At 47.1% G+C, this 21,276-nt stretch overlaps 1 protein-coding gene across 1 annotated transcript in view; it reads right to left on the reverse strand.

The window, feature by feature from the left end:
* FLI1 (Fli-1 proto-oncogene, ETS transcription factor) overlaps nt 1-21,276 on the reverse strand; it is a 119,032-nt gene that overhangs the window by 49,619 nt on the left and 48,137 nt on the right. Inside the window, exon 2 of the mRNA XM_017871181.1 lies at nt 4,557-4,768. Within this exon, the coding sequence (XP_017726670.1) occupies nt 4,557-4,768 (212 nt within the window). The remainder of the gene's footprint in view (nt 1-4,556; nt 4,769-21,276) is intronic.

Consider the following 21,276-nt stretch of genomic DNA (forward strand, 5'->3'; position numbering starts at 1 on the left):
TTTTTTATGAGATGGTGTTTCGCTCTTGTTACCCAGGCTGGAGTCCAGTGGCACAATCTCGGCTCACCGCAACCTCTGTCTCCCGGGTTCAAGCAATTCTTCTGCCTCAGCCTCCCGAGTAGCTGGGATTGCAGGCATGCCTAGCTAATTTTGTATTTTCAGTAGAGACAGGGTTTCACCATGTTGGCCAGGCTGGTCTTGAACTCCCGACCTCAGGTGATCCTCCCACCTCAGCCTCCCAAAGTGCTGGGATTACAGGTATGAGCCACCACGCCCAGCCAAGCTACATAATTTTAAATTTATTAGTAGGCAGATTTTTAAAAGAAAACAAAACGATGAAATGAATTTTAATAATATATTAAAGTATATTAAGATGTTAACTCAATATAGCCAAAAGATGATCATTTCAGCATAATCAATAATCAATGGGATACTTTACACTTTTTCCATAGTAAGTCTTCTAAATCTAGTATGCGGCTTATATTTAGAGCACATCTCAATTTTCAACTAACCGTATTTCAAGTGCTCAGTAGCAACCTGTGGCTAGTGGCTGCTGCATTGAACAGCACAGGTCTAGCCCGTGAGCCAAGTGATCTCAAATTGTATGCCCTGCCTTGGTTTTCTCATCTGAAGTTCAGAATCATTACAACATCCTCTCCTATCTTTTTGTGTTATGGCAAATTAGACCACTGCAAACAACCAAATCATATGTAAGTAACAAACTGTCATTATCAGTAATACTCAGAGGATAGGAGACGCACGGTGTTCCGGATGAGAGATTTAAAGAGCCTGGCATTTATTTCATTCTGTCATTGCTTTTTGCATAATTAAATGACAGGGTCTGACATGGTTCCACTGTAAGCAATGACATTTTTCTAAAACTCCTTGCTTCCTGCTAGCCACTAGTCCAGCTTTCACGTGAGCCCTTAGGGAATATTTGTGGTGTGCTGGCGATAGCCGTGCCTAAGCTGCTTGGCTCTGAGAGTCCACAGGATTATCTCTGCTTGCCTAGGGTGGGTGAGAAGACATCAGTCTTTCTGAACCTACTTTGTTACCTGCTGATGGTCTGGGTCAAGACAAGCAACTCGAAAGCAGAGGCTGCTGCTCTATGTAGCCAAAGCCAGGGAAATATCCTGTCTGTTCACTGGAATATTCACACAGGCCCTCTCCAGCTGGCTTTTGGTGTAACTGGAGCCAGGTATGAGCTGGCAAGTGGGTTCCGAAAATCAGTTTCCTTGGGCCCTCTTGGCCCAGGATCAGTATCCTGGAGTGCTTGAGCATTCTCTGGGAGCAGGGGAGGGAGTGGTGAGCGGCATACTTCCTTCCCACCAGAGACACAAATACCCCCGGGTCTCCAGTGAGCATGAAGGCGGAACTCAGAAGCCCATGCATCAATGCAGGCTCAGCATTGCAGGGGCTGAGTCAGCAGACCTGGGTCTGTGTCCTAACCTTAAACAAGCACCTTCTCTTTTGAGTCTGCTCAGCCATGTGTTCATTCAGTTATTTATCTGACGACAATTTATTGAGCACCTACCGTTTCAGGCCCTGCTCACATGTCAGTGATGGAGGTGATAAGAACTAGGACACGCTAAACAGAATAAAGAGTGAGGAGGCACTGGTTTCAATCAGGTGGCCAGGGGAGGCCTCTGAAAAGGTGAGGTTCAGGTAGAGAAACCCAAAACTCGTGAGGGAGAGAGTCATATGACTAGATGGAGTAGGAATGTTCCAGAAGGAAGGAGTCCAGGGGAAGAGATTCTGAAGCAGGAGGTCTAGGAGCAGCAGCTAGAGTCTCATGATGCTGGCGTGGAGGGAAGAAGTGGGATGGAGGGGGCAGTAGAGAGGATGTCGGAGGGATGGTGGGGCCATGGTAAGGGCTTTGCATTTTGTCATAAGCCATTAAAGAGTTTTGAGCAACAGGGTTACAAATGAGGAAAGCGTGGTTCTGGCTGCTTGCTGTCCGGAGAACAGACTTCAGGAAGGCAGGAGGAAGTGGGGAGAGCAGGATGCCCCTGCAGAAGCCTAGGAGAGGTGCTGCTGGCTTGCACCAGGCAGGGACAGTGGAGGTAAGGAGTGGGCAGATTCAGGTTACAACAGGCCAGAGAATCTCCAACAAAGCCGGGCGCAGTGGCTCACGCCTGCAATCCCAGCACTTTGGGAGGCTGAGACGGGCGGATCACGAGGTCAGGAGTTCAAGACCAGCCGGGCCAACATAGTAAAACCCCGTCTCTACTGAAAATACAAAAATTAGCCAGGTGTGGTGCCATGTGCCTGTAATCCCAGACATTCAGGAGACTGAGGCAGGAGAATTGCTTGAACCTGGGAGGCGGAGGTTGTAGTGAGTCAAGACTGAGCCATTGCACTCCAGCCTGGGCAACAGTGTGAGACTCTATCTCAAAAAAAAAAAAAAAAAAAAATCTCCAACAGTGGGATCTGGATCTTCAACAAGCATTGGGAGCTCCTTGTGGAAGGGCCCCATTTAGGAGGCATCATAGAATGGGCCTCCCCACTGGGTGGGCATTGACAGGAATGAGGCAGTGGTGCAAAAGCACGACACACGAGCAGAGGGAGCAGAAAGGTGCCTAACGGATGGCACATGGGGCTGGAACCACATGCCTGGGTTCGGGCTCCAGCTTTGCCTCCCCTAAATCCTTAGACAAAGCACTCTCCCCTGAAAGCCCCACTTGCCTTCCTGTGTAACAATGAAGTTACAGTAACTACTTTGTAGAACAGTCGTGGGGAACAAGTGGTAAGATAATATGGGAAAATGTTCAACACACCATGTCCTTCGACTGTTAGGAACTCCGGCACCATCAGAATTACCTCTGGAGAGAGACTTATCTGAGGGGCTGCGGGCTCAGAACCTCTGAGCCTTCCTGAAATCCCAGGATCTGGAAAGGTGGCTGAGATCCCAGTCGCTGGTTTTGGTTAGTGGGGTTGAAATGTGGTAGGGCTGGGAGTTCCCACAGGCAGGTCTGAGGCCACGGGCTGCTCTGGAGTTCTCCCTCCCAACCACGCTCATTCCCTTCTCTCCCTTCAATCCAGACTGGTTTCCTCGGTGACTTCATCCACTTTCACAGTTCAAACTCCTTAGAGATGATGCCCAAACCTAAATTCCAGACCTGAAAGATTATCTGAGCTTCAGTTCCCAAAGCCTAGTAGAATTTTTATCTGGATGTTCTACCGATTGCTCACAAGGAATCTCAAAGAGAACGTTGACATCCCATCCTAAAGCATTTCCTGTGCCACCTTTCTGCAGCTGCTCACAGCACCAGCCTTTAAAATGTGCAGGCTTTAGTCGCCTTTGGTTCTTTCCTGTCATGTACCCCCCTTCGTTCACACTTTATTCACCTAAGCCCTGTTAATCATCTCTTTGCTATCTCCCTTATGCATCTGTCCTTTCAGTTTCCATAATCACTACCATCACTGAGTTCAGAACTTCATTATTTCCTATCTGGGGTATTTTACAAACTTCTTCACTTGTCTTTCTGACTCTCCCATCCTACCCTCTGTGCAGAAAGATTGTCAGCTTGCTAGTCTTAAGTCACTGCTCTCATGAGGTTAAATGTCACGTGTGCTCAAAGTCAGCCTCTGGCTGTGGAATAAACGGCACATGTTTTCAGCCTGCCATTCAGGGCCCTCTCTTACTTTTTATTTTCATCTCTTTGTGCCTTTGGCCCAGTAGATTACCTCATATTTTGTGAATGAGACTGATGTTCTCTGTCTTTCAAGTCTTTGCTCATAACAATCACTGTCACTACAGAGCACTTGCCTAACGTGTCTCAGGCACCATCCCGGGTCCTTTCCCTGCAGCATCAGAGTAACGCTAGAGTAAGGAGCCATGAGGAAGTGAATATCCCAGTCCTGCCTGAGAAAGGAGAAAGCTGGGGCTCTGAGGGGTTTCGATGACTTGCCCAAGGGGCAGAGGCAGGACGTGAAACTGAGGCTGCCTGTCCACTGTCCTCCTCCATGACCCTGTGATTTTCTCTCCCTGGACCCTCCTGTCTCCATTTCTACAGGCAAAGCCTGAACTGACCCAGTACTGTACCTCCTTCATGCACACTTTCCAGGTGCCTACCCACTCCCAGACACAGTGAGCCCCACAGGCGTCTACCTTCCACATCCCTTCTCCACTCTTACTAAAGAATGGTTTGGTCACCTTTGCTCTGCTGAGACCCGCCCAGAGGGGTTAAGTATCTTCAACGGGACAGGGAAGAGTAGCTTATTGCTAAGCTGTCCCCAGCAGGACTGGACCTGGGCCTGGGATTAACAAGAAATAAGTGTTCCATGAGCATCTGCACAGGTGCTTGGGGTCTGACTCTCACCTGGCCTCTGAGGGCTGCATGGGCCCCAGAGAGCCGGGGGGCTTCCTGGCCCTACTCCATCCCATCTTCAGTCTGTGGCCCTCTCTGCCTTAGCTCTCTAGAGACTGACACAGGCTTCCTGGCTCAGCTCCAGAGCTCCATCTGCTGCAAAAACCGTAAGTGCCAGAAGCCACTTACTGCAGATCTGGTGACTTTGCGCTTTCCTCCAGTCCTGCATAGGCCTGGCGAGCTTACCTGGATCCATTCATGTGGTCATACTCCCGCTTGACGTTGACCCTCACTGGCTGATTGATCCACTCCTGCTGCGGTGGGAGGGGGTTGATCTTGTGGGGCTGCCCGTAGTCAGGACTCCCCGAGGCAGTCATGTCGGCCTTGGGGAGATGGGCCGCCGCTCCGTATGCTGAGTCAAAGAGGGACTGGTCGTCGCTCACCACCGACAGAGCCTCCTGCAGGGCCAGAGAAGAGACAGAAAGCCCAGTGTCACTCTTCACCCAAGCAAGTGGCACTCTTGCTTTGAGCTGGCAAGGTGGCCCAGGGCTGCCCCAGGACAGCTTGTCTGGAAGTTCCTGTTTGACTCACACTCCAGGGGGCAGATTTGCCCTTATGCAAACCAGATGGGTGTTTACAGGTTACCTGGGTGAGGAGGGACTTTGGGCAGTGGAGTGGGGATGGAGGATTCATGAAAGTGGGTTCATTTATTGATTCTGTAGTCTGGGATCCCCAAAAAGGACGGTGGAGATAGGGAGGCCAAGAATAGTGGTGACTTGGCATGGAATGTAGCATTGTGGTGGTGTATGAATGTTAGATTCTTCCAGGCATAAGCAGAAATGCCTCTTATGAGCTGAGTGGAGTCATCAGAAGTGAGGGGAGAGATGAGATCCAGCATTTATTTTCCAGGCAAGGCCAGTGAGATCCACCCAGAGAGGCTAGGTGTGCTGCTCAAGGTCACACAACGGAAGGGTGGAGCCCATGGCTGTGGCCAGGCCAATTTCAGTTTCCTTATTTGTAACAGGGATAAAAATAGCTTTAGCACAGAGTCGATAGGTGGATTAAGTGAGAAGATCTGGTCTGGGGGTGTAGCTTGTAAGAAATGCTCAGCGGTTTGCTGAGGGCCCTCCAGGAGGTGCTGGTGCATCCTATAGATCTCAATGTTGGTGACTCAGTCAGCCAAAGGACGAAAGAGGAATCTCAGACACGTGAAGTGCCAGTCAGGGCAAGACTCTCTGAAAGAGGCTGTTGGGTCCTCCCACTCATATTATTCCATCACTGACTTGGATGTGACTCTGGGAGATCATGGATTAAGAAAAGAAGCCTTGGTCAGGCATGGTGTCTCATGCCTGTAATCCCAGCATTTTGGGAGGCTGAGGTGGGAGAATCGATTGAGTCCAGGAGTTCTAGACTAGCCTGGGAAATGTGGCGAAACTCTGTTTCTACCAAAAAAAAAAAAAAAAAAAAAAAAAAAAAGAAAGAAAGAAAGAAAGAAAGAAAGAAAGAAAAAGAAAGAAAAAATTAGCTAGATATGGTGGCATGTACCCAGCTACTTGGGAGGCTGAGGTGGGAGGATCACTTGAGCCCCGGAAGTAGAGGCTGCAGGGAGCCATGATCGTGCCATTGCATTCAGCCTGGGCAACAGTCTCAAAACAACAACATCAACAACAACAACAACAACAACTAAAAAACCTTGCACATTCCGGAGATCTGCTACCAATCAAAACATGAGGATAACAGCCTTCCATTATTCCATGTCACATCGAATCACAGGCATCCAAGGTCAGGGACCAGGGCATAGTGTTCACTACAGCCATATAATTACACCAAAGTAAGTCTTCAGAGAAGATGTTAGTCATCTATAATTGATCTATAATCTCTATAATCAATAATTATATAATCTATAATTGTGAATAATAGGTGTGATAATACATGCAAAGTACTTAGAACAGTCTCTGGCACATAGTAAGTCATGCTCAGAACATGTTAGGTATCATGATTATCAACATTCAAACAAAGGTTCTCTTAGGCAACCTGTTAGGGGCTGCCTTGTGACCTCACAAAATTCATATGCCGGAGCCCTTACCTGCAGTACTCAGAATGTGAGTGTGTTTAGAGATAGGACCTTTAAGGGGGTGAGGTGAAATGAGGCTGATAGGGTGGGCTCAAATCCAATATGGCTGGTGTTCTTAGAAGGAGAGAGAATTTGGACACACAGAAAGCCCCCAGGGAAGGGTACGCACAGAGGGGCTGCCACGTGAGGGCACAGCAGTCATTGGCAAGCCAAGGAGAGAGGTCTCTGAGGAAAACCAACCCTGCTGGCACCCTGATCTTGGACTTCCAGCCTCCAGAACTCTGAGCAAATAAATTTCTTTTGCTTAAACCACTCACCCCTGGTATGTGGTATGGAAACCCTAGCAAATAGATACACCATCTTTACTTGAAAAGGTAGTGATAGGTGAACAGCACTTGTTAAAGCTGGGATTTGTCTACTTTCCTTGTGTGATTCACATTCCTGAATTGAATGTCTTCTTCAGAATGAATGCTCTTCATATGCCTGTAGAATTACAACCTGCTCCATGGGCTTTCTCTTCTCTCCCAGGGCCATTCTCCACCCCAGCAGACACACAGCCATAATTTAAAAAGGGAGGCTCTTTTATGGCTGTTTTCAGCTGGGATCAGGGAAAAAAATCCTGGAATATGCTCTATGAGTCCTGCTTTTGCACCAGAAGGCTTTGGAGTGTAGGTGCATCCAGAGATGCATTCAAAGCAGAGCTGCCCACACAATATTAAAACACATCCTCCAACCAAGGGGATCTCCCTAGACCTAATATCTGCTGAGATCCTTCTTCATTTTCTACCAGATGCCCTTGAGTCATGCTCAGAGTAAAGCTGTGCTTGTCAGAACCGTTTGTTTCTTGGTTATCATATCCACCCTTGATTTCAGCTAGAGATCAGCTTTGGCTTCGTATCCTAAATTTTGGACTGTTATCTGGGCACAAGGAATTATGGTTCCAAGCTGAAAAGGGTGACATTGCAACCTTTCAGACAGCTGGCCCTGACTCCATGAAATTCCTTGAGTTCCACACTGGAAGCAGAGGACACATTGCCACCTATGACCCCTAAGTGTCTTTTGGTGATAAGGGTGAAGAACATGCACCACAGTCCTGCTACAAAAAGAGATGACATTTCAGGAATCAGGTAGCATCTTCTGCTGTAGAGAATGGCTTACATTCTTAGTTTATCATTCATGAACCTTGGAGTTTCCAGTAAAATAATTTCTTTCCCTTCCCTCTTCTAGGTTGGGGGAGAAGATGATGGAATATCAGAGGCAAATAAGCCCGGGAGGCAGGACTGGACACAGTGATGCTCCAATAGACGGGCAAAAAGTTCCTCTCATCATTATCCAAAGAGGGTGGGCCAGGCAACAGTGAACACAGGATTGTCCTGTCCAAGGGGACATGGAGACGGCGAAATCAAGACTTACAGCAAAGAGAGTACACAGGGAACACAAAGCTGGTGGTTCTGGAGGCAGACCTAGGAGAGACTTATTAAGGAATTGAGTAGTACACAGCTAGAAAAAACAAGTGATGAGATAGAGTGTAGGTGTAGAAAGGGCACAAAACCAGTTTGAACTCATTTTGGAATAGAAGTTTCCTTAAGAATGTAGTTCACAATCAAGGAAACTCCAATCAAGTGGCAACGTTGTAGGAGGAGAGCGTCCTGGTTCACCACGAATACCTCACACTACTGTCCAGTCTGGGCATTTCTCTCTGAGATTCTTCCCTCCCTGATGACCCATTGACATGCTCTTCCCTTGTTCAGTACACCTCGCGCACTCCCTGGCTGGATCCAGCTCCCTTGCAAGTTGTGAATACCGCAGTCATACTGCCACAATCTGCTTAAAACCCTCAGAGAGCTCCCTAGAGATGGACCACAGCAAATCTCTTATCAGCCACTTGTCTTCCAAAGGTCATCTTTGTCCCACCCACCACCCTTACATTGCACAACTTCCTCTTGCTGCAATTTCTGTCCAATTCTAACTATTCTCACTGCTCCACTAGACAAGCCCTACTCAGGTATGCTTCTGTGTCTTAATTTTGTGGTTCCTTTTGCTGCAAGTAACCTTTCTTTAGCCTTTCACCCTGATGCACAATTATCTGTGCCATTGTGTAAGGTAAGTGAGGTCTTCCTGAGAGCTTCTTGTTTCCATGAAACCTTTCTGACGATGACCTCTGACTCCTGTGAGCTGTTAGCAGCTCGTGAGAATACCGCTTTGGTTATGCATGCATGCACACACACACACACAAACACACACACACATCCCCCTTCTATTTGCAATCATTGCTAGACCAAAAACTTTTTTTTCCCATTACAATGTGGAGAAAAGAAGTGATAGATCATGGGGGCTGTGAAGAGAGAGAAGATGAAGGAGAAGGGTTCCCTGTCTGACTCACTGGGCTGAATTTGAAAAGCTAATATGGGCAAGGGAAGGGAGGTGAGGGCCACTAAGTGGAATAAAAGATTTGGGGAGATAAGGCCCCAAACAAGCTGACATGAGACCCAAGTGAAAAAGCAGAGTTGGGGAGGAGAACATTTTTGCTGCTTCTGCAAATAAAAGGCACCCCCTTTTGCAGTTCAATAGCTTTAGGAGCACCCCAAGATCATGCCCTTGCCAAGTACACTGTCATTTTTATGATGCCACTGGCAGTAGGGAGCCTTCTGCAAACTGCTTTAGGAAGACCAGAGTAGGGACGGAGAAGGCAAACAAGAGGAATGAGTCTGGGCAACTTGATGTGGGTGCTGCTTTCTGCAGACGAGGAGCTGCTGAGTTGGAGAAATTTCACTTATTTGCAGCTTATTATACATGAGGAGCTGTTGCTATTTCATGTGTGTCTTATAAAGCTCTTTACTTAAACTCTTAAAACTTTTCAAACTTAAAACTCTTCCTTGTACTTAAAGCTTACAAGAAAATGAGCATGTTGCTAGCGTTCAAGAACTTTCCACCGATAAATCATCAATAAGTATTTAACTGAGGTGATAGGCTGGATGTAGAAAGAACACCAGCATGCAAATTCACCAGCCATCCTCAGAGGGACTACGTTCCTTCCGTTTTTAATGACTTTGCTTCTCCTATTGTTGCTGATGATTTTATTCAAGGGAAGAGAAGTTAGTTATTATTTAAAAGACTTGTGGGCTCCATGGGGCTTTAGACCATGCTGTGTAAAATTGACTTCCGAGTGAGAAAGACAGGAGGCGTGGGCTCCTAGGCCTGTGTGGGGCTCCGTTCTGGGGTTCCTTCTTGACCCAACAGTTGTCACCATAAAAGGAACCCCTGGGCTGGCTTAGTCATTGGCTTCTGAGAAGCACTTTCCTTTTCAGAACGCTGGAAAGGCTAGGTCTGTGGGTCCGGAGGCTCTGACCTCTCAGTCACTGAGTCCTAGATCCAGAGAGTAGCATAGGGTCCCTTGCTCCAGGCAGGAAAGTGTCCCAGCACATTTGTACCCAATGATGCCCCTTTACTAGAGACCTCTGGCAAGGCGAGCTGCTTGGGGTAGCATCTGAGCTATAGCAGATCACTCACATTTGCGGATAGAAATGCTTCCTTTCCACGACCTCCTCCTGGTCCTGGATCCAGCGGGGGCATGCTACCGACAATGCACTTGTCTCGGTAGGACGCTTTTTCTCCTCCAGTTTGGGCAAGGTGCCTTTAGTACATGATATAATACACCCTCTGTCGTCATTACAGGCAACAGATACAAGTAGTAATAATCACAGCACTTATTAAGTATAAAACACTGTTTACATGAGTAACCTAATTTAATCCTCCCAGCAATTCTATGAGGGATGTACTCTAATTTTTTCAGATGAGAAAATGGATATTCAGAAAAGTGAAATAACTTGCTCAGTCGCACAGAAAATGAGTGTGATGTGGGATCCAAATTCAGGTCTACAGCCTAAGTACATAACCACAGCTCTTTACAGGTTCTTTCTTGTGAATTTTCTGTCCTCTCAATTAGACCATAAGCTCTTCGAGGGTAACTCTGGTGTTTATTGTAACTTAGAGCACAATCTTGAGTCAGAGAGATTTGCGTTTCTATACAAGCTTCATCTGCTGCTCATTCTGCATCTAGTACAACTTTTATGAACTTCATTTCCTCATCTGTAGGTTGGAGATAATATCAGTACCTAACCTGGCAATTCTGGATAAAGATAAAATGAGAAAATATGAGTAAAGTACCTAAATCAAGCACCTAAACTTCTTGGAGCAAAGTAAATACTTAAAAATGTGGCCAGGCGCATTTTTAAAATGTGGCCACGCCTGTAATCCCAGCATTTTGGAAGACTGAGGTGGGAAGATCATCTGAGGCCAGGAATTCGAGACCAGCCTGGCCAACATGGTGAAACCCTGTTTCTACTAAAAATACAAACCTTAGCCAGGCGTGGTGGCGGGTGCCTGTAATCCCAGCTACTCAGGAGGCAGAGGCAGGAGAATTGACTGAACCCAGGAGGCGGAGGTTGCAGTGAGCCGAGATAGCGGCACTGCACTCTGGCTTGGGCAACAGAGTGAGACTCAGTCCCAAAAGAAAAAAAAGAAAAAAATTGTTTAAAAAGCTGGGCACAGTGGCTCATGCCCATAATCCCAGCACTTTGGGAGGCTAAAGCAGGTGGAGTGCTTGAGCCCAGGCATTCAAGACCAGCCTGGGTAACATAGCGTAACTCTTTGCCTACAAAAAATAAGAAAACAGGTGTGGTGGTGTGCCTGTGGTCCTGGCTACTTGGAAAACTGAGGTGGGAGGATCACCTGAGCCCAGGAGGTGGAGGCTGCAGTGAGCCATGATCGTACCATCCAGCGTGGGCAACAAGAGTAAGACAGTGTCTCAAAAAAAAAAAAAAAAAAAAAATTAAAAAAAATTTTTAATGAAGGCCAATGCTGAGAAATGGCGTGAGAACCACTGGGTTGGAGATGGGTCAAGAGGGAGTTCAGATAAAGCCAGAGCGATACCTACTTCTCCGCATGTTGATTGTTTAAAAGATTAGTTGCCTAAATTTCTAGTAAGTAGATTTGGTGATGATAGAGTCTGAAATGCAAATCCCATGGGCTCCTACAGAACAGAGCCGATTTCACTAATCTGCATGTCCACTCTTCCTTTAAAACCATGGCTGTCGTTCCATTGCAGGCTCAGCCCTCTGCCTGTTTCTGGCTTCTGAGTCCAGGCCTCTAGGTGGCATAGATAAGGCTCTGTTGTACAGCCTGAATAGCCCTGTGAATGAGGAGAGGAGGCATCTGTTGTGAGATAATGAAAACTGTAGGTGGCCAGCACCTGTTTATACTGTTGTTCATACACCACATACTCAGTGAATATCAGAAGAATGGTGTGGGTACATCTGTGCATTCATGAATTTTAAAACTTCACTTATTTTGGAATTTGTCACATATATGTGCCTGTATGTATCTTTTCTTTTTATACTCACAAATGTGTCTTCCAACGTTTGTTTTCCTTAGATTAAGTCAAATGTTACTTTTCATGTGCACATCAGTTGAGTGATGGGGATGTGGTCAGAGCACAGCCGCACGATGGCCTGGCCGATATGAACGATGAGCAAACAACTGCATCTCCAAACAGCCTAGCAAAGGCCGAGACGGAAAAGCCTCCAGAGGGGCAAGGAAAGAGGAAGAGGGTGGCTTCAGGATCTCCCCATTTCACTTGGGAAGACATAAGAGAAATTTCTGCCATTGTCCTATGTGTGGAAGGAACAAATATTTCACAGTTATGAGTCCAGTGGAGTTAGAGGAGGAAAAACGCCAGACGTAGACATGAGTGGGAGACCCTTTCTCTCTGTTCTTCCTTATATGTAGGCTGAGTTTTATTTCTAACACAGAATGACCCAAGACACAGGGCCTGAGAAGCACCAATGTCCCATTGTGTCCTTCCCATTTCTTTCCTCCTGTCCTGCCCTGAATCTCCTAAGGACAGTTGTCTGGGGCTGAGAGGCTTGGCTGGAGTTGGTCGGTGAAAGGAATGTCAAAAGCAACCCGACCAAGTTCCCTGTGGCTGCCCTGCTCAGTGGGCCCACTCAGCTGCTCCCGGTGCAGGGCTCTGGGACGCTAATCTCTGGCATATCCCTTACCCAGGGTCACCACAGGGAGCACACTAGTTTTGGCTTTTTATTACATTCTTTGCATAATGACATGAAGTCCCTTCTCCTGCCAGTCGGAGAGAATACGAAATGTAAACAAGACAGGTGCAAAGCCCTCTGTGTTCTCTGCTTTGGGAACCCAGCAGGCTCTGCAGCAGTGGGGGTGATCAGCCTGGGTTGGGGTCACTCCAAGTCTAATCTGAAGTGTCAAGAGTAGGTGGCTGCTGTTAGCAAGGCCAACACTTTTGCTTCTCTCTCCCCCCTACATTCACCCATTTCTTGCTCCTTATTTCCACTGCATAGAGGGCAGGGAATGAAAGGGAAGAGGAGGTAAATTTTATGGCAAGTTGGATAAGGAGGAAGGTGGGAAACAGTCAGTCACCAAAAAAGCATTAACTGAAAACTCCTTTGCATGGGGCACAGTCGCATTTTCTCAAAATGACCAGAATATTTTGGATCTTTGCCTCTCTCTTCCCATCAAAAGGTGGAGCTTATTTTCTCCCCCCTTGAACCCAGATGGAACTTTATGATTGCTTCAAGAAATGGCCTTGCATGACTTCCGGGACAAGGTGATAAAGGTATTATGACTTCCACCTGCTTCTTGTTCTCTCTTGGGCCTCTAGTCCATGGAAATCACCACCATACTGTGAGGAAGCTCAAATTAGCCCAAACTGAGAAACTGTATGGAGAGGCCCACAGGAGAGGAACTGAGGCCACAGCCAACCACAACATCAGCCTCCAGACTTGAGAGTGATGAGCCTTCAGTGAAGGATAACAAAACTCACGAGCCTAATAATTGGTTTATGCCACTAGGTTTCGGGGTAATTTCTTATGCAGCCATAGTAACCGGAACATCTCCGAGCATTTTACTCAGCAACCGAAAACCCATATTCAAAGGCTGTAGAGGTGACTGTCTGAGTATCCTTTCACTGTGGTTATCGACACTGGCTGGCAGGAATCAGCACCATGACTGAGCAGGCGGGGAAACTGAGGCACAGAGCATAACTTTCTAGGTTCACACAGTGAGGGGAAATCGATCTCAGCATTAAAGTCTAAGTCCTCTGATAGACACATAGTGGAATTATCTCCAAACAACAAAATCAAAATAAACAACAGACAAAAGCCAAACAAGGACCACTTTTTAAAATGAGAACAATCAAATAGAATATGTATTATTTAGTGACATGAAGTTTCCAAGGAGCTTTTACTATTAACACCTCATTTAACCTCTTAAAATATGAGTTAGGATCCTTATATAATTGAAAAGAAAATTGAGGCTTAAAGAAGTTTGCTCCTTGCCTCCGGCCCTCACCTAGTGAGTCTCCAGGCTGCTGGCTTGACTGCAAAGCTTCTACTCTTCCCCTAAACCGTTTCCACTTTGCCATCTCCAATTTTAGGCCGTAGCACACAGCCAAATCTGCCACAGAGCCTCAGAGGGCCCAGTGGATGTTTCTTTTCTTTCTTTCTTTTTCTTTCTTTCTTTTCTTTTTTTTTTTTTCTGAGATGGAGTTTCATTCTTGTTGCCCAGGCTGGAGTGCAATGGTGCAATCTTGACTCACTGCAACCTCTGCCTCCCGGGTTCAAGCGATTCTCCTGCCCCAGCCTCCCAAGTAGCTGGGATTACAGACACCCCCCGCCCACCACGCCCACCTAATTTTTGTATCTTTAGTAGAGACGGGGGTTTCACCATGTTGGTCAGGTTGGTCTCGAACTCCTGACCTCAGGTGAGCCACCCACCTCGGCCTCCCAAAGTGCTGGGATTACAGGTGTGAGCCACCACGTCTGGCCCCCGGCTGACTTTTCAAGGAGTCTTGTTGAACATCATTCCCCCTCCCAAGTGCCTTTCCCCTTTCACTTAAAATTCCACTTCCTGGGGAGGGGGCTCAGCAGTGGATGACGCAGAGAAGAATTCCTAGAAGATGCAATTGGAATTATTTGCAGACGACAGTACTTTATTTAACGGCGTTTTACAAATGAAGGGTATGAACCTAAGTGAGCTCGAAGAAGAGGATCTCTGCCTCCTCCCAGGACTGTGCCCTGTAACAGAATCCAGAGCCATGGCCTTCTGTGCCTCACGGGCCTCCTGTTCAGTGCTGCTCCAGGTCTCCCGTGGTATTTACCTTTGCCTGTTGACTTTGAGTGTTCACAGTCACTTTTTTGACCATAACCACATTTAAAGGGCATCTCTAAAGATCAAAGTTAAATTCTCCTCCCACAGAGAATGCTTTTACTGCTGAAAAGCAAAAAGTGCTGAATATGGAAACTCACAGGATGGGAGACAGAACGTTCACCTGAACTCCACGAAGCAAACATTTTACAGTGCGTTTTACTTTCTGTTTCCTTACACTGGGTCTGCCCACTGTCCAGTGGATTTTTCTAGATGGCAGTGGGAACCACAAAAGGGTCGGCAGTGCTTTACTGGGTGTAATTCTTCACACTAACCGTCCGGGACCAAGCTCCTCTCAGAGAATAAAGTAGGGTGTGGCCTGACCATTAAAGTAGGTCCCACAGTGTCAAAGGGATAAGGCAAAGCCAGACTGAGATGTTGAGACTTATTACAATTAAGCAGCTTAGATGTTCTCTTCTGTAAGACGGAGCCAGTATTCTCCCACCCAGCCTGATGGGTGGGAAGGATTAAATACAGGCCTCACTGAAGCAAAGGTGGGATGATAAAAACAGAACCAGCAACCACCACGACAAACCCAGATGGCATGGGAGAACCCGCAGGGAGGGCTGCTTCTGGGAAGGCCACCTGGATGCACCAGCACAAGTGCTGTCCCACATACTTTTCCCTGGGACTCTGTTCTGCCAGATTTCACTGGAGTGGCTGTACCAGTCATGAAAAATACTGCAACACAGCCACACAGGTGGATAAAGTGCTGCTGTGCTGAGATGCATCATCTCCCTCCTCTGCTCTGGGACAAAGAAAGGGCAGGTGATGGGCACTGTGGCTCCTCCAGAACCCTGCTCTGAGACAAGGGGCTGCTGCCCTGCAGCCCATGCCTCACGGATTGTCATGATGTGAATGTTGTCCCTGACCTGCAGAATGGTTTTCTGATCCCAGTGATGGTGCCGCCTGAGGATGGGTGAGGATCTGGACCCCACTGGGAGCAGCCTCTTCCTGCAGAGGAGCCATGGCCATCCTGGCTGCAGATGGGGTCAAAAGGCAGCAAGCCACCGCACTGCTCTCTTCCCTTCATGGACAGCTGCTTTAAGTCTGTTCTAACAAAAGGCACTGGCCACCAGCTGGGTCAATGTGGAGCTTTATTGGCTGTGCAACTTTGGGCAAGTTACTTCATCTCCCAGCTCCTGGACATTTTTAACCATCCTCTACTGAAAGTTTCATGCTCTCTAGTGATGATAAATGGACAGACTTCCCTGACCACAGAGAGCTGAAAGTTTGGAAGAAGAGCCTCTGTGGAAAGTGACTGCAGTGCTTCCCTGTGGAGTGAATTTCGCCCACTGCAGGGATGAAAGAGTAGCCTGGGGGCCAGGATGGAGTTCCGGAGCTTTCCTATAGCTTGAGAAAGAGGCTTCTGAGAATGTCCCTTGAGGACTGGTCTTTATGGGAGCTAGACCAAGAGGATCTCAATCTGGGTCTGCAGGGACAAGAGAGGACTCTGCATGACAAAGGGAAAGCGGGAGGCAGAACATTCAGATCCTAAAGGATGGGCTCCCGCAAGAGAAACAGAGACTTGTCCACCAGGGTTGGAGGCGGCAGGTTCTGCAATTTTTCTAAGCCTTGAGGAGAGGAAGGAGTGTGGATGGCATGTGCCCTTGTGTGTCTCTTCCATTCCTGGGGTCATGGGAACTTTCCCATTCTTTATCTCAAGGACAGATTCTAGTTAGGCACCCTGAAGAGAGGAACCTCATCAGTCTGATTCCTGGTTTTCATCCCCAGTTGCTTGCACACTTCCTGGCACCAAAGAGGTGTGCAATGACTTATGTTAATAAATAAAAGCCTCAGTGCCCGACGGGAAATGCAGGGACCCTCCCTCCCTGCCCACACGTCCACACCAGTCAGACTACTCCTTCTATCTTTATGCTTTGAGCAATTTTGGTGAAGCCTTCCCCCCCAGGCTTGTCTAATTTTTTTTTAAAGCAGCCACACCCGGTGACTGTTTCTTCTTCAAATTTAAACATGAAGCCACTGACCGCTTTCCCCAAACAACCACTTGAGGTCCTATTCCTAGGAGCTATGATCCTCTCTGACAATTTCCTCACGTGGCAGTTGCCATGGCAACCGGGGCCCTCACAATCACAGGAACCCCACGAGGAAACATGCACATGGCGGGGCTTCACTCCCTTCCAGCAACACCCAGGGAGCAGCCTGGCAGAGGGACGAAGGCAAAACCAGCCTCGCGAAGCAAGGATGTCCTGCCTCACGCACACAAGCCGGGAAAGAACCCCGCTTCATCTCGACGCACAGACGAGGCGTGCATCCATTTTATTTCGTTTCCTCTCAGGGCATGGGGACGGGGGAGACCCTGAATCCGCTTTGTAGCTCTTAATGGCTGCTTCTTTTCCGTGATTCACGGCTGAGGAGCCATGCTTGGTGACCTCGGGCCCATCAAGTCGGGAAGCAGGTCCTGAGGGTGCAGTATTTCCAACTAGCACATCTGGATGAACCGCTCTGTCCAAGGTGTTTAGTTCTTTTGTGGCCCAGGGCACATGGTTACCATATTGTTGCAGCGACATGTGGCAGAAACCTTGTGGATGGGAGTGATGGAGGGAGGTGGGGCCTGGGGAGGTCCATTTTCTGGGAGAGCTGGGCGGCCAGGGCCATCTCTGCCCAGTTCCTGTGCTCTGTTTCAATCTGCTCCTCCTTTCCTTTTGTGTTCTCTGTTCATTTTCCCTCTGTCGCCTTCAATTGTTCTGCCCCGTGCTTCCATGCCTTCTCTTTCTTGCTCCGCCTCCTGCATTTTAATGTCCTATTTCAAATAGTTTTTCTTCTTGTTATGTAAGACTCCCCTGCCTCTTTCTTGCCTGCACTCTTAACCTTTGGAGGCATATTTAAAGTACATTTAATACACAGATGCAGCTTCACCTGCATATAATTGCCTCCCCGTCTTCTCAGCCTAATCGTATCTCATTCATTCACTAAACTGTTGAACACCTCAAATTCCGCCTCCTCCAGGAAGCCTCCCTGCTCACTCCAGCTCAGCATAGGAACCTCCATTCTGCTGAAGTCTGTTGTATGTTCCACCTCTACCACCAACTGGGCACTTTATGTTAGACTGCCTTGTCACATTGCTTTGATGTTTATTTAACCGTTGCCTTCCATTGTGGTTTTTCATAGGTTTATGTTCTAGCTCTGCAACTAGATTGTAAATTCCCCACGATAATTTTCTTTGTGCTTTTCTGTAGACATGATTGTCACTTACTAGCTGAGTGAATTGGTCCCCTTATCCATAAAATGGGCACAATGACAGCACCCACAGGGTTTTGATGTGAGGATCGAGGGGGCTCTCCACTCTGCTGGTTTGTGAGAGGTACAGTCCTGTCGTCTTTGACATATTACCCACAGAGCCAGACTGTCAGGATCTGAATTCTGCATCTACCACTTGCCAGTCTTGTGATCTTGGACAAGCTCTTTAATCTCTCCATGCCTCAGTTTCCTTTTTGGTAAAATAACGATAATAATAGTGTTCTAACTCATGCCTGTCACATAGTCAGCCCTCCCTGAATGTAATCATCTTATTATAATTCACAAATCATGGTACAGAAAAGGCACTCTATCTCTCTGGGCTTGTTTATGTACCTATTACATTAAAGGACTGAGCTATATGATCTGTTTAAGATCCCTTCCAGGGCTTCAACCCTAAAATCTTTTAGTGGAGTGATTCTACAGCACCTTTGCCTGGAACAGTTCCACTTTGTGCTATTGTTCCAGGAAATGCTTACTAGCGCCTCCTTTCACTCAAAATTATTCCGCTTTGGATGATGCATTATATGGCCACCCTCTCTATGAGTAAGCTCACATAACATGGTGTTCATGAGCTTCACGGGCCCTTTGGTTGTCATCTTCGCTCTCCCTTCTAGAGGGAGTCAGGGGAACTGAGGACAGCCTGGTCTCTACATGAGGAGCCAAGCATCCTCTCATCATGGAGCTCAGACTCTCTCTCTGGTGCACAGCTGGTCCCTCCGTTGGCAGCTACCCTGCAGACAGTCACTCACAGGGCTGGCCTACATCCTGCTTAACTGGAGTGCTAAGCCTGGACAGTCCAGCACAGGGGTCTCCTGTCTCCCGGCATCCATCTACAGGAAAAGTAGATATTTTGTGAACAAGTCCTGCCGTGGTCCTCCAAAGAAAACATTTCAGTGGGTTTACATGGAGATGTTTTCTTTGTCAAGCTCAGTAAAGCTAGCTGAGCAGAAAACCCAGCTAAAACCCACTGACAGTTCCTAGGGGCTTGGGACTAGTTTAGTTACTCCATAAGGGGCAGTTAGTGTTCTACTCTTGGAAGCTGCTGGAGGTGCCAACCTTGCCCAACAGAGCCATGCCTGTCTGTCTGTCTCAAGGACATGTGTATTCATGGCAGGGAGGCTCAATCCTCCACATTATAAAAACTTGTGGGAAATGGAAAATTAGCCTACCAGGTGTACATGCCCTGAGATGTCCCAAACCTCAAAAATTTCTGAACTTCTATGTCCTGTTCAGTTCCATTTTCCTCAGGATCCATTGTCAAAGTCTGCCAAGTTGCCAAGTTCTTTTTTTTCTTTCTTTCTTTCTTTATTTTTTTTAGAGACATGATCTTGCCATGTTGCCCAGGCTGAAGTGCAATAGCATGATCATGGCTCACTGCAGCCTCAAACTTTTGGGCCCAAGGGATCCTCCTATCTCAGCCTCCTAAGTACCAAGTAGCTGGGACTACAGGCAGACACCACCATGCCCAGCTAATTTATTTATTTATTCCTTATTTTTTGTAGAGACAGGGTCTTACTAAGTTGCCTAGTCTGGTCTTGAATTCCTTGCTTCAGGCAGTCCTCCTGCCTCGGCCTCCCAAAGTGATAGGATTACAAGCATGAGCCACCATGTCCAGATGGCTCCAAGTTCTTGCACTGCTACTTCCACTCGGTTTTCTGTGTGATTGGGATCTCCCTTGTTCATTATGTGTTGGTGATGTTCATGAGAACCCCAAAGGCAATGAAGCCAATGGAGCCAACCTTCTCAAACCTTTCTCTCTTGGGAAACTGTGAGAGCAAAATGTCCACAGGGAACCTTGTGGTCCTCTTGCTCCTTTTAATCATGAACCAAAAATGCTCTCAGGTATGACATCAGTCTGAATGGCCTGTAAAACATGTTGGCGATTCTACATGAAACCAACAAATGCATACTCATCAGCATCAATCTTAAAATCAGGATCAAGAAACAAAAAACTTTACCTAAACTTCTTATTCATTTACATAGAAAGAAGTTGAATTCTCTGATTTGGTCCAGGGGAGATGACTGTGATGCTGGCACTGTTCTAAAATCTGCACCGTGCAATGCAGAAGCAACTCGCCTTGTGAGGTTATTGAGGACTTGAAATGTGTCTGGTGTGACTGAGGAACTGAATTTTTAATTTTAGTCAACTTTAATTCATTTGAATTTAAAAAGTCACGTTATGAGTGGTTACGGTCTTAGAGAGGGCAGGCTGTGGACACTTGTGTTTGGTGACCAGACTATGTGCTCCTCAAAACATGCGAAGGTCACTCTGGATATTTCTTTAACATGTCTTGTCTCACAATGGTGCCATAAAACAGATTTGTCACACAAAAGAACGCTCATTCACTGATGTATTCATTCATTTAGCAAATATTTATTGGATATCTTCTACGTGCCAGGCACTGTGATAAAAGCCAGGAGTATGTCTATGGAAAAATGATGCCATCGTTTTAATGGCATTGTTAATGACTATGAGATTAGGAGAATTGTGGGACTTTTCCTCCATGGAACTGGCTAAGTCCCTGCAGTGAACTCTGCAGTGAACTAAATAGGTGAAATGCAGATTATTCTGGGAATATGCATGGTAACCCTGGAAAAGTGAGTAGCTGCGGCAAACCTGCCGTGTAAACACAGGCTGTGCACACAGGTGGGGAAGTGACCACGGGAAAGGGGAGAAGAGACTGAATTAAATACGGTGGGAACAACGGTATGTCTGAAGCTTGGATGAAATAGGAATAAGGTCCTCAAAAGCATTCTGGAAAGCACACGGCATTTACAAATGGAAGCAGTGCATTGTCAACGTCAGTGTGAGCTCCCGAGACAGTCTGGGCACAAGCTTCCCCAGCCACCCCCACGTAGCATCCCAGAAACCAACCAAGCAAGTGAGCCATTGCCTCAGGAGAAGGTGGCAGAACTTGAGGTAAAGAGATGGTGCAATTGGCTACCAAGGAAGGGATTTCAGAGGACAGGAAAGCTGTGAACTGAGCAGGAATTGGGGGAGGAGGAGCAAAGGCATTAACACTTCATTGGCTCAGGGACTTTCTGGTCAGAGACAGCCAGCCAGGACCTCAGATGAGCATTTTATCCCCTCTTCTGCAGAGCACACAGCAAGAAGGAGAGGGGGACACGAAGGCTTGACTTTGGCACTTTCTGCATTGAGTCAAATGTTGTGGCTCTCACTGCAGGATCCTGAAACACACCTTAGATCTGGAGTCCTCTGGAAGGGCGGAAAAGAGAGTCCATAGTAAGATGCCCCTGCATCTGGACTGGCTGGGGGCTCTGGCCTGAAGAGTCACGGTAGGCAGAATGACTGTATCTTATTTTTTTTATTTATTTATTTATTTATTTATTTATTTATTTATTTATTTATTTATTTTTGAGATGGAGTCTCGCTCT

This window comes from Rhinopithecus bieti, unplaced genomic scaffold (assembly GCF_001698545.2).
Source record: "Rhinopithecus bieti isolate Rb0 unplaced genomic scaffold, ASM169854v2 scaffold_5750, whole genome shotgun sequence".
In the NCBI taxonomy this organism is placed as follows: Eukaryota; Metazoa; Chordata; class Mammalia; order Primates; family Cercopithecidae; genus Rhinopithecus; species Rhinopithecus bieti.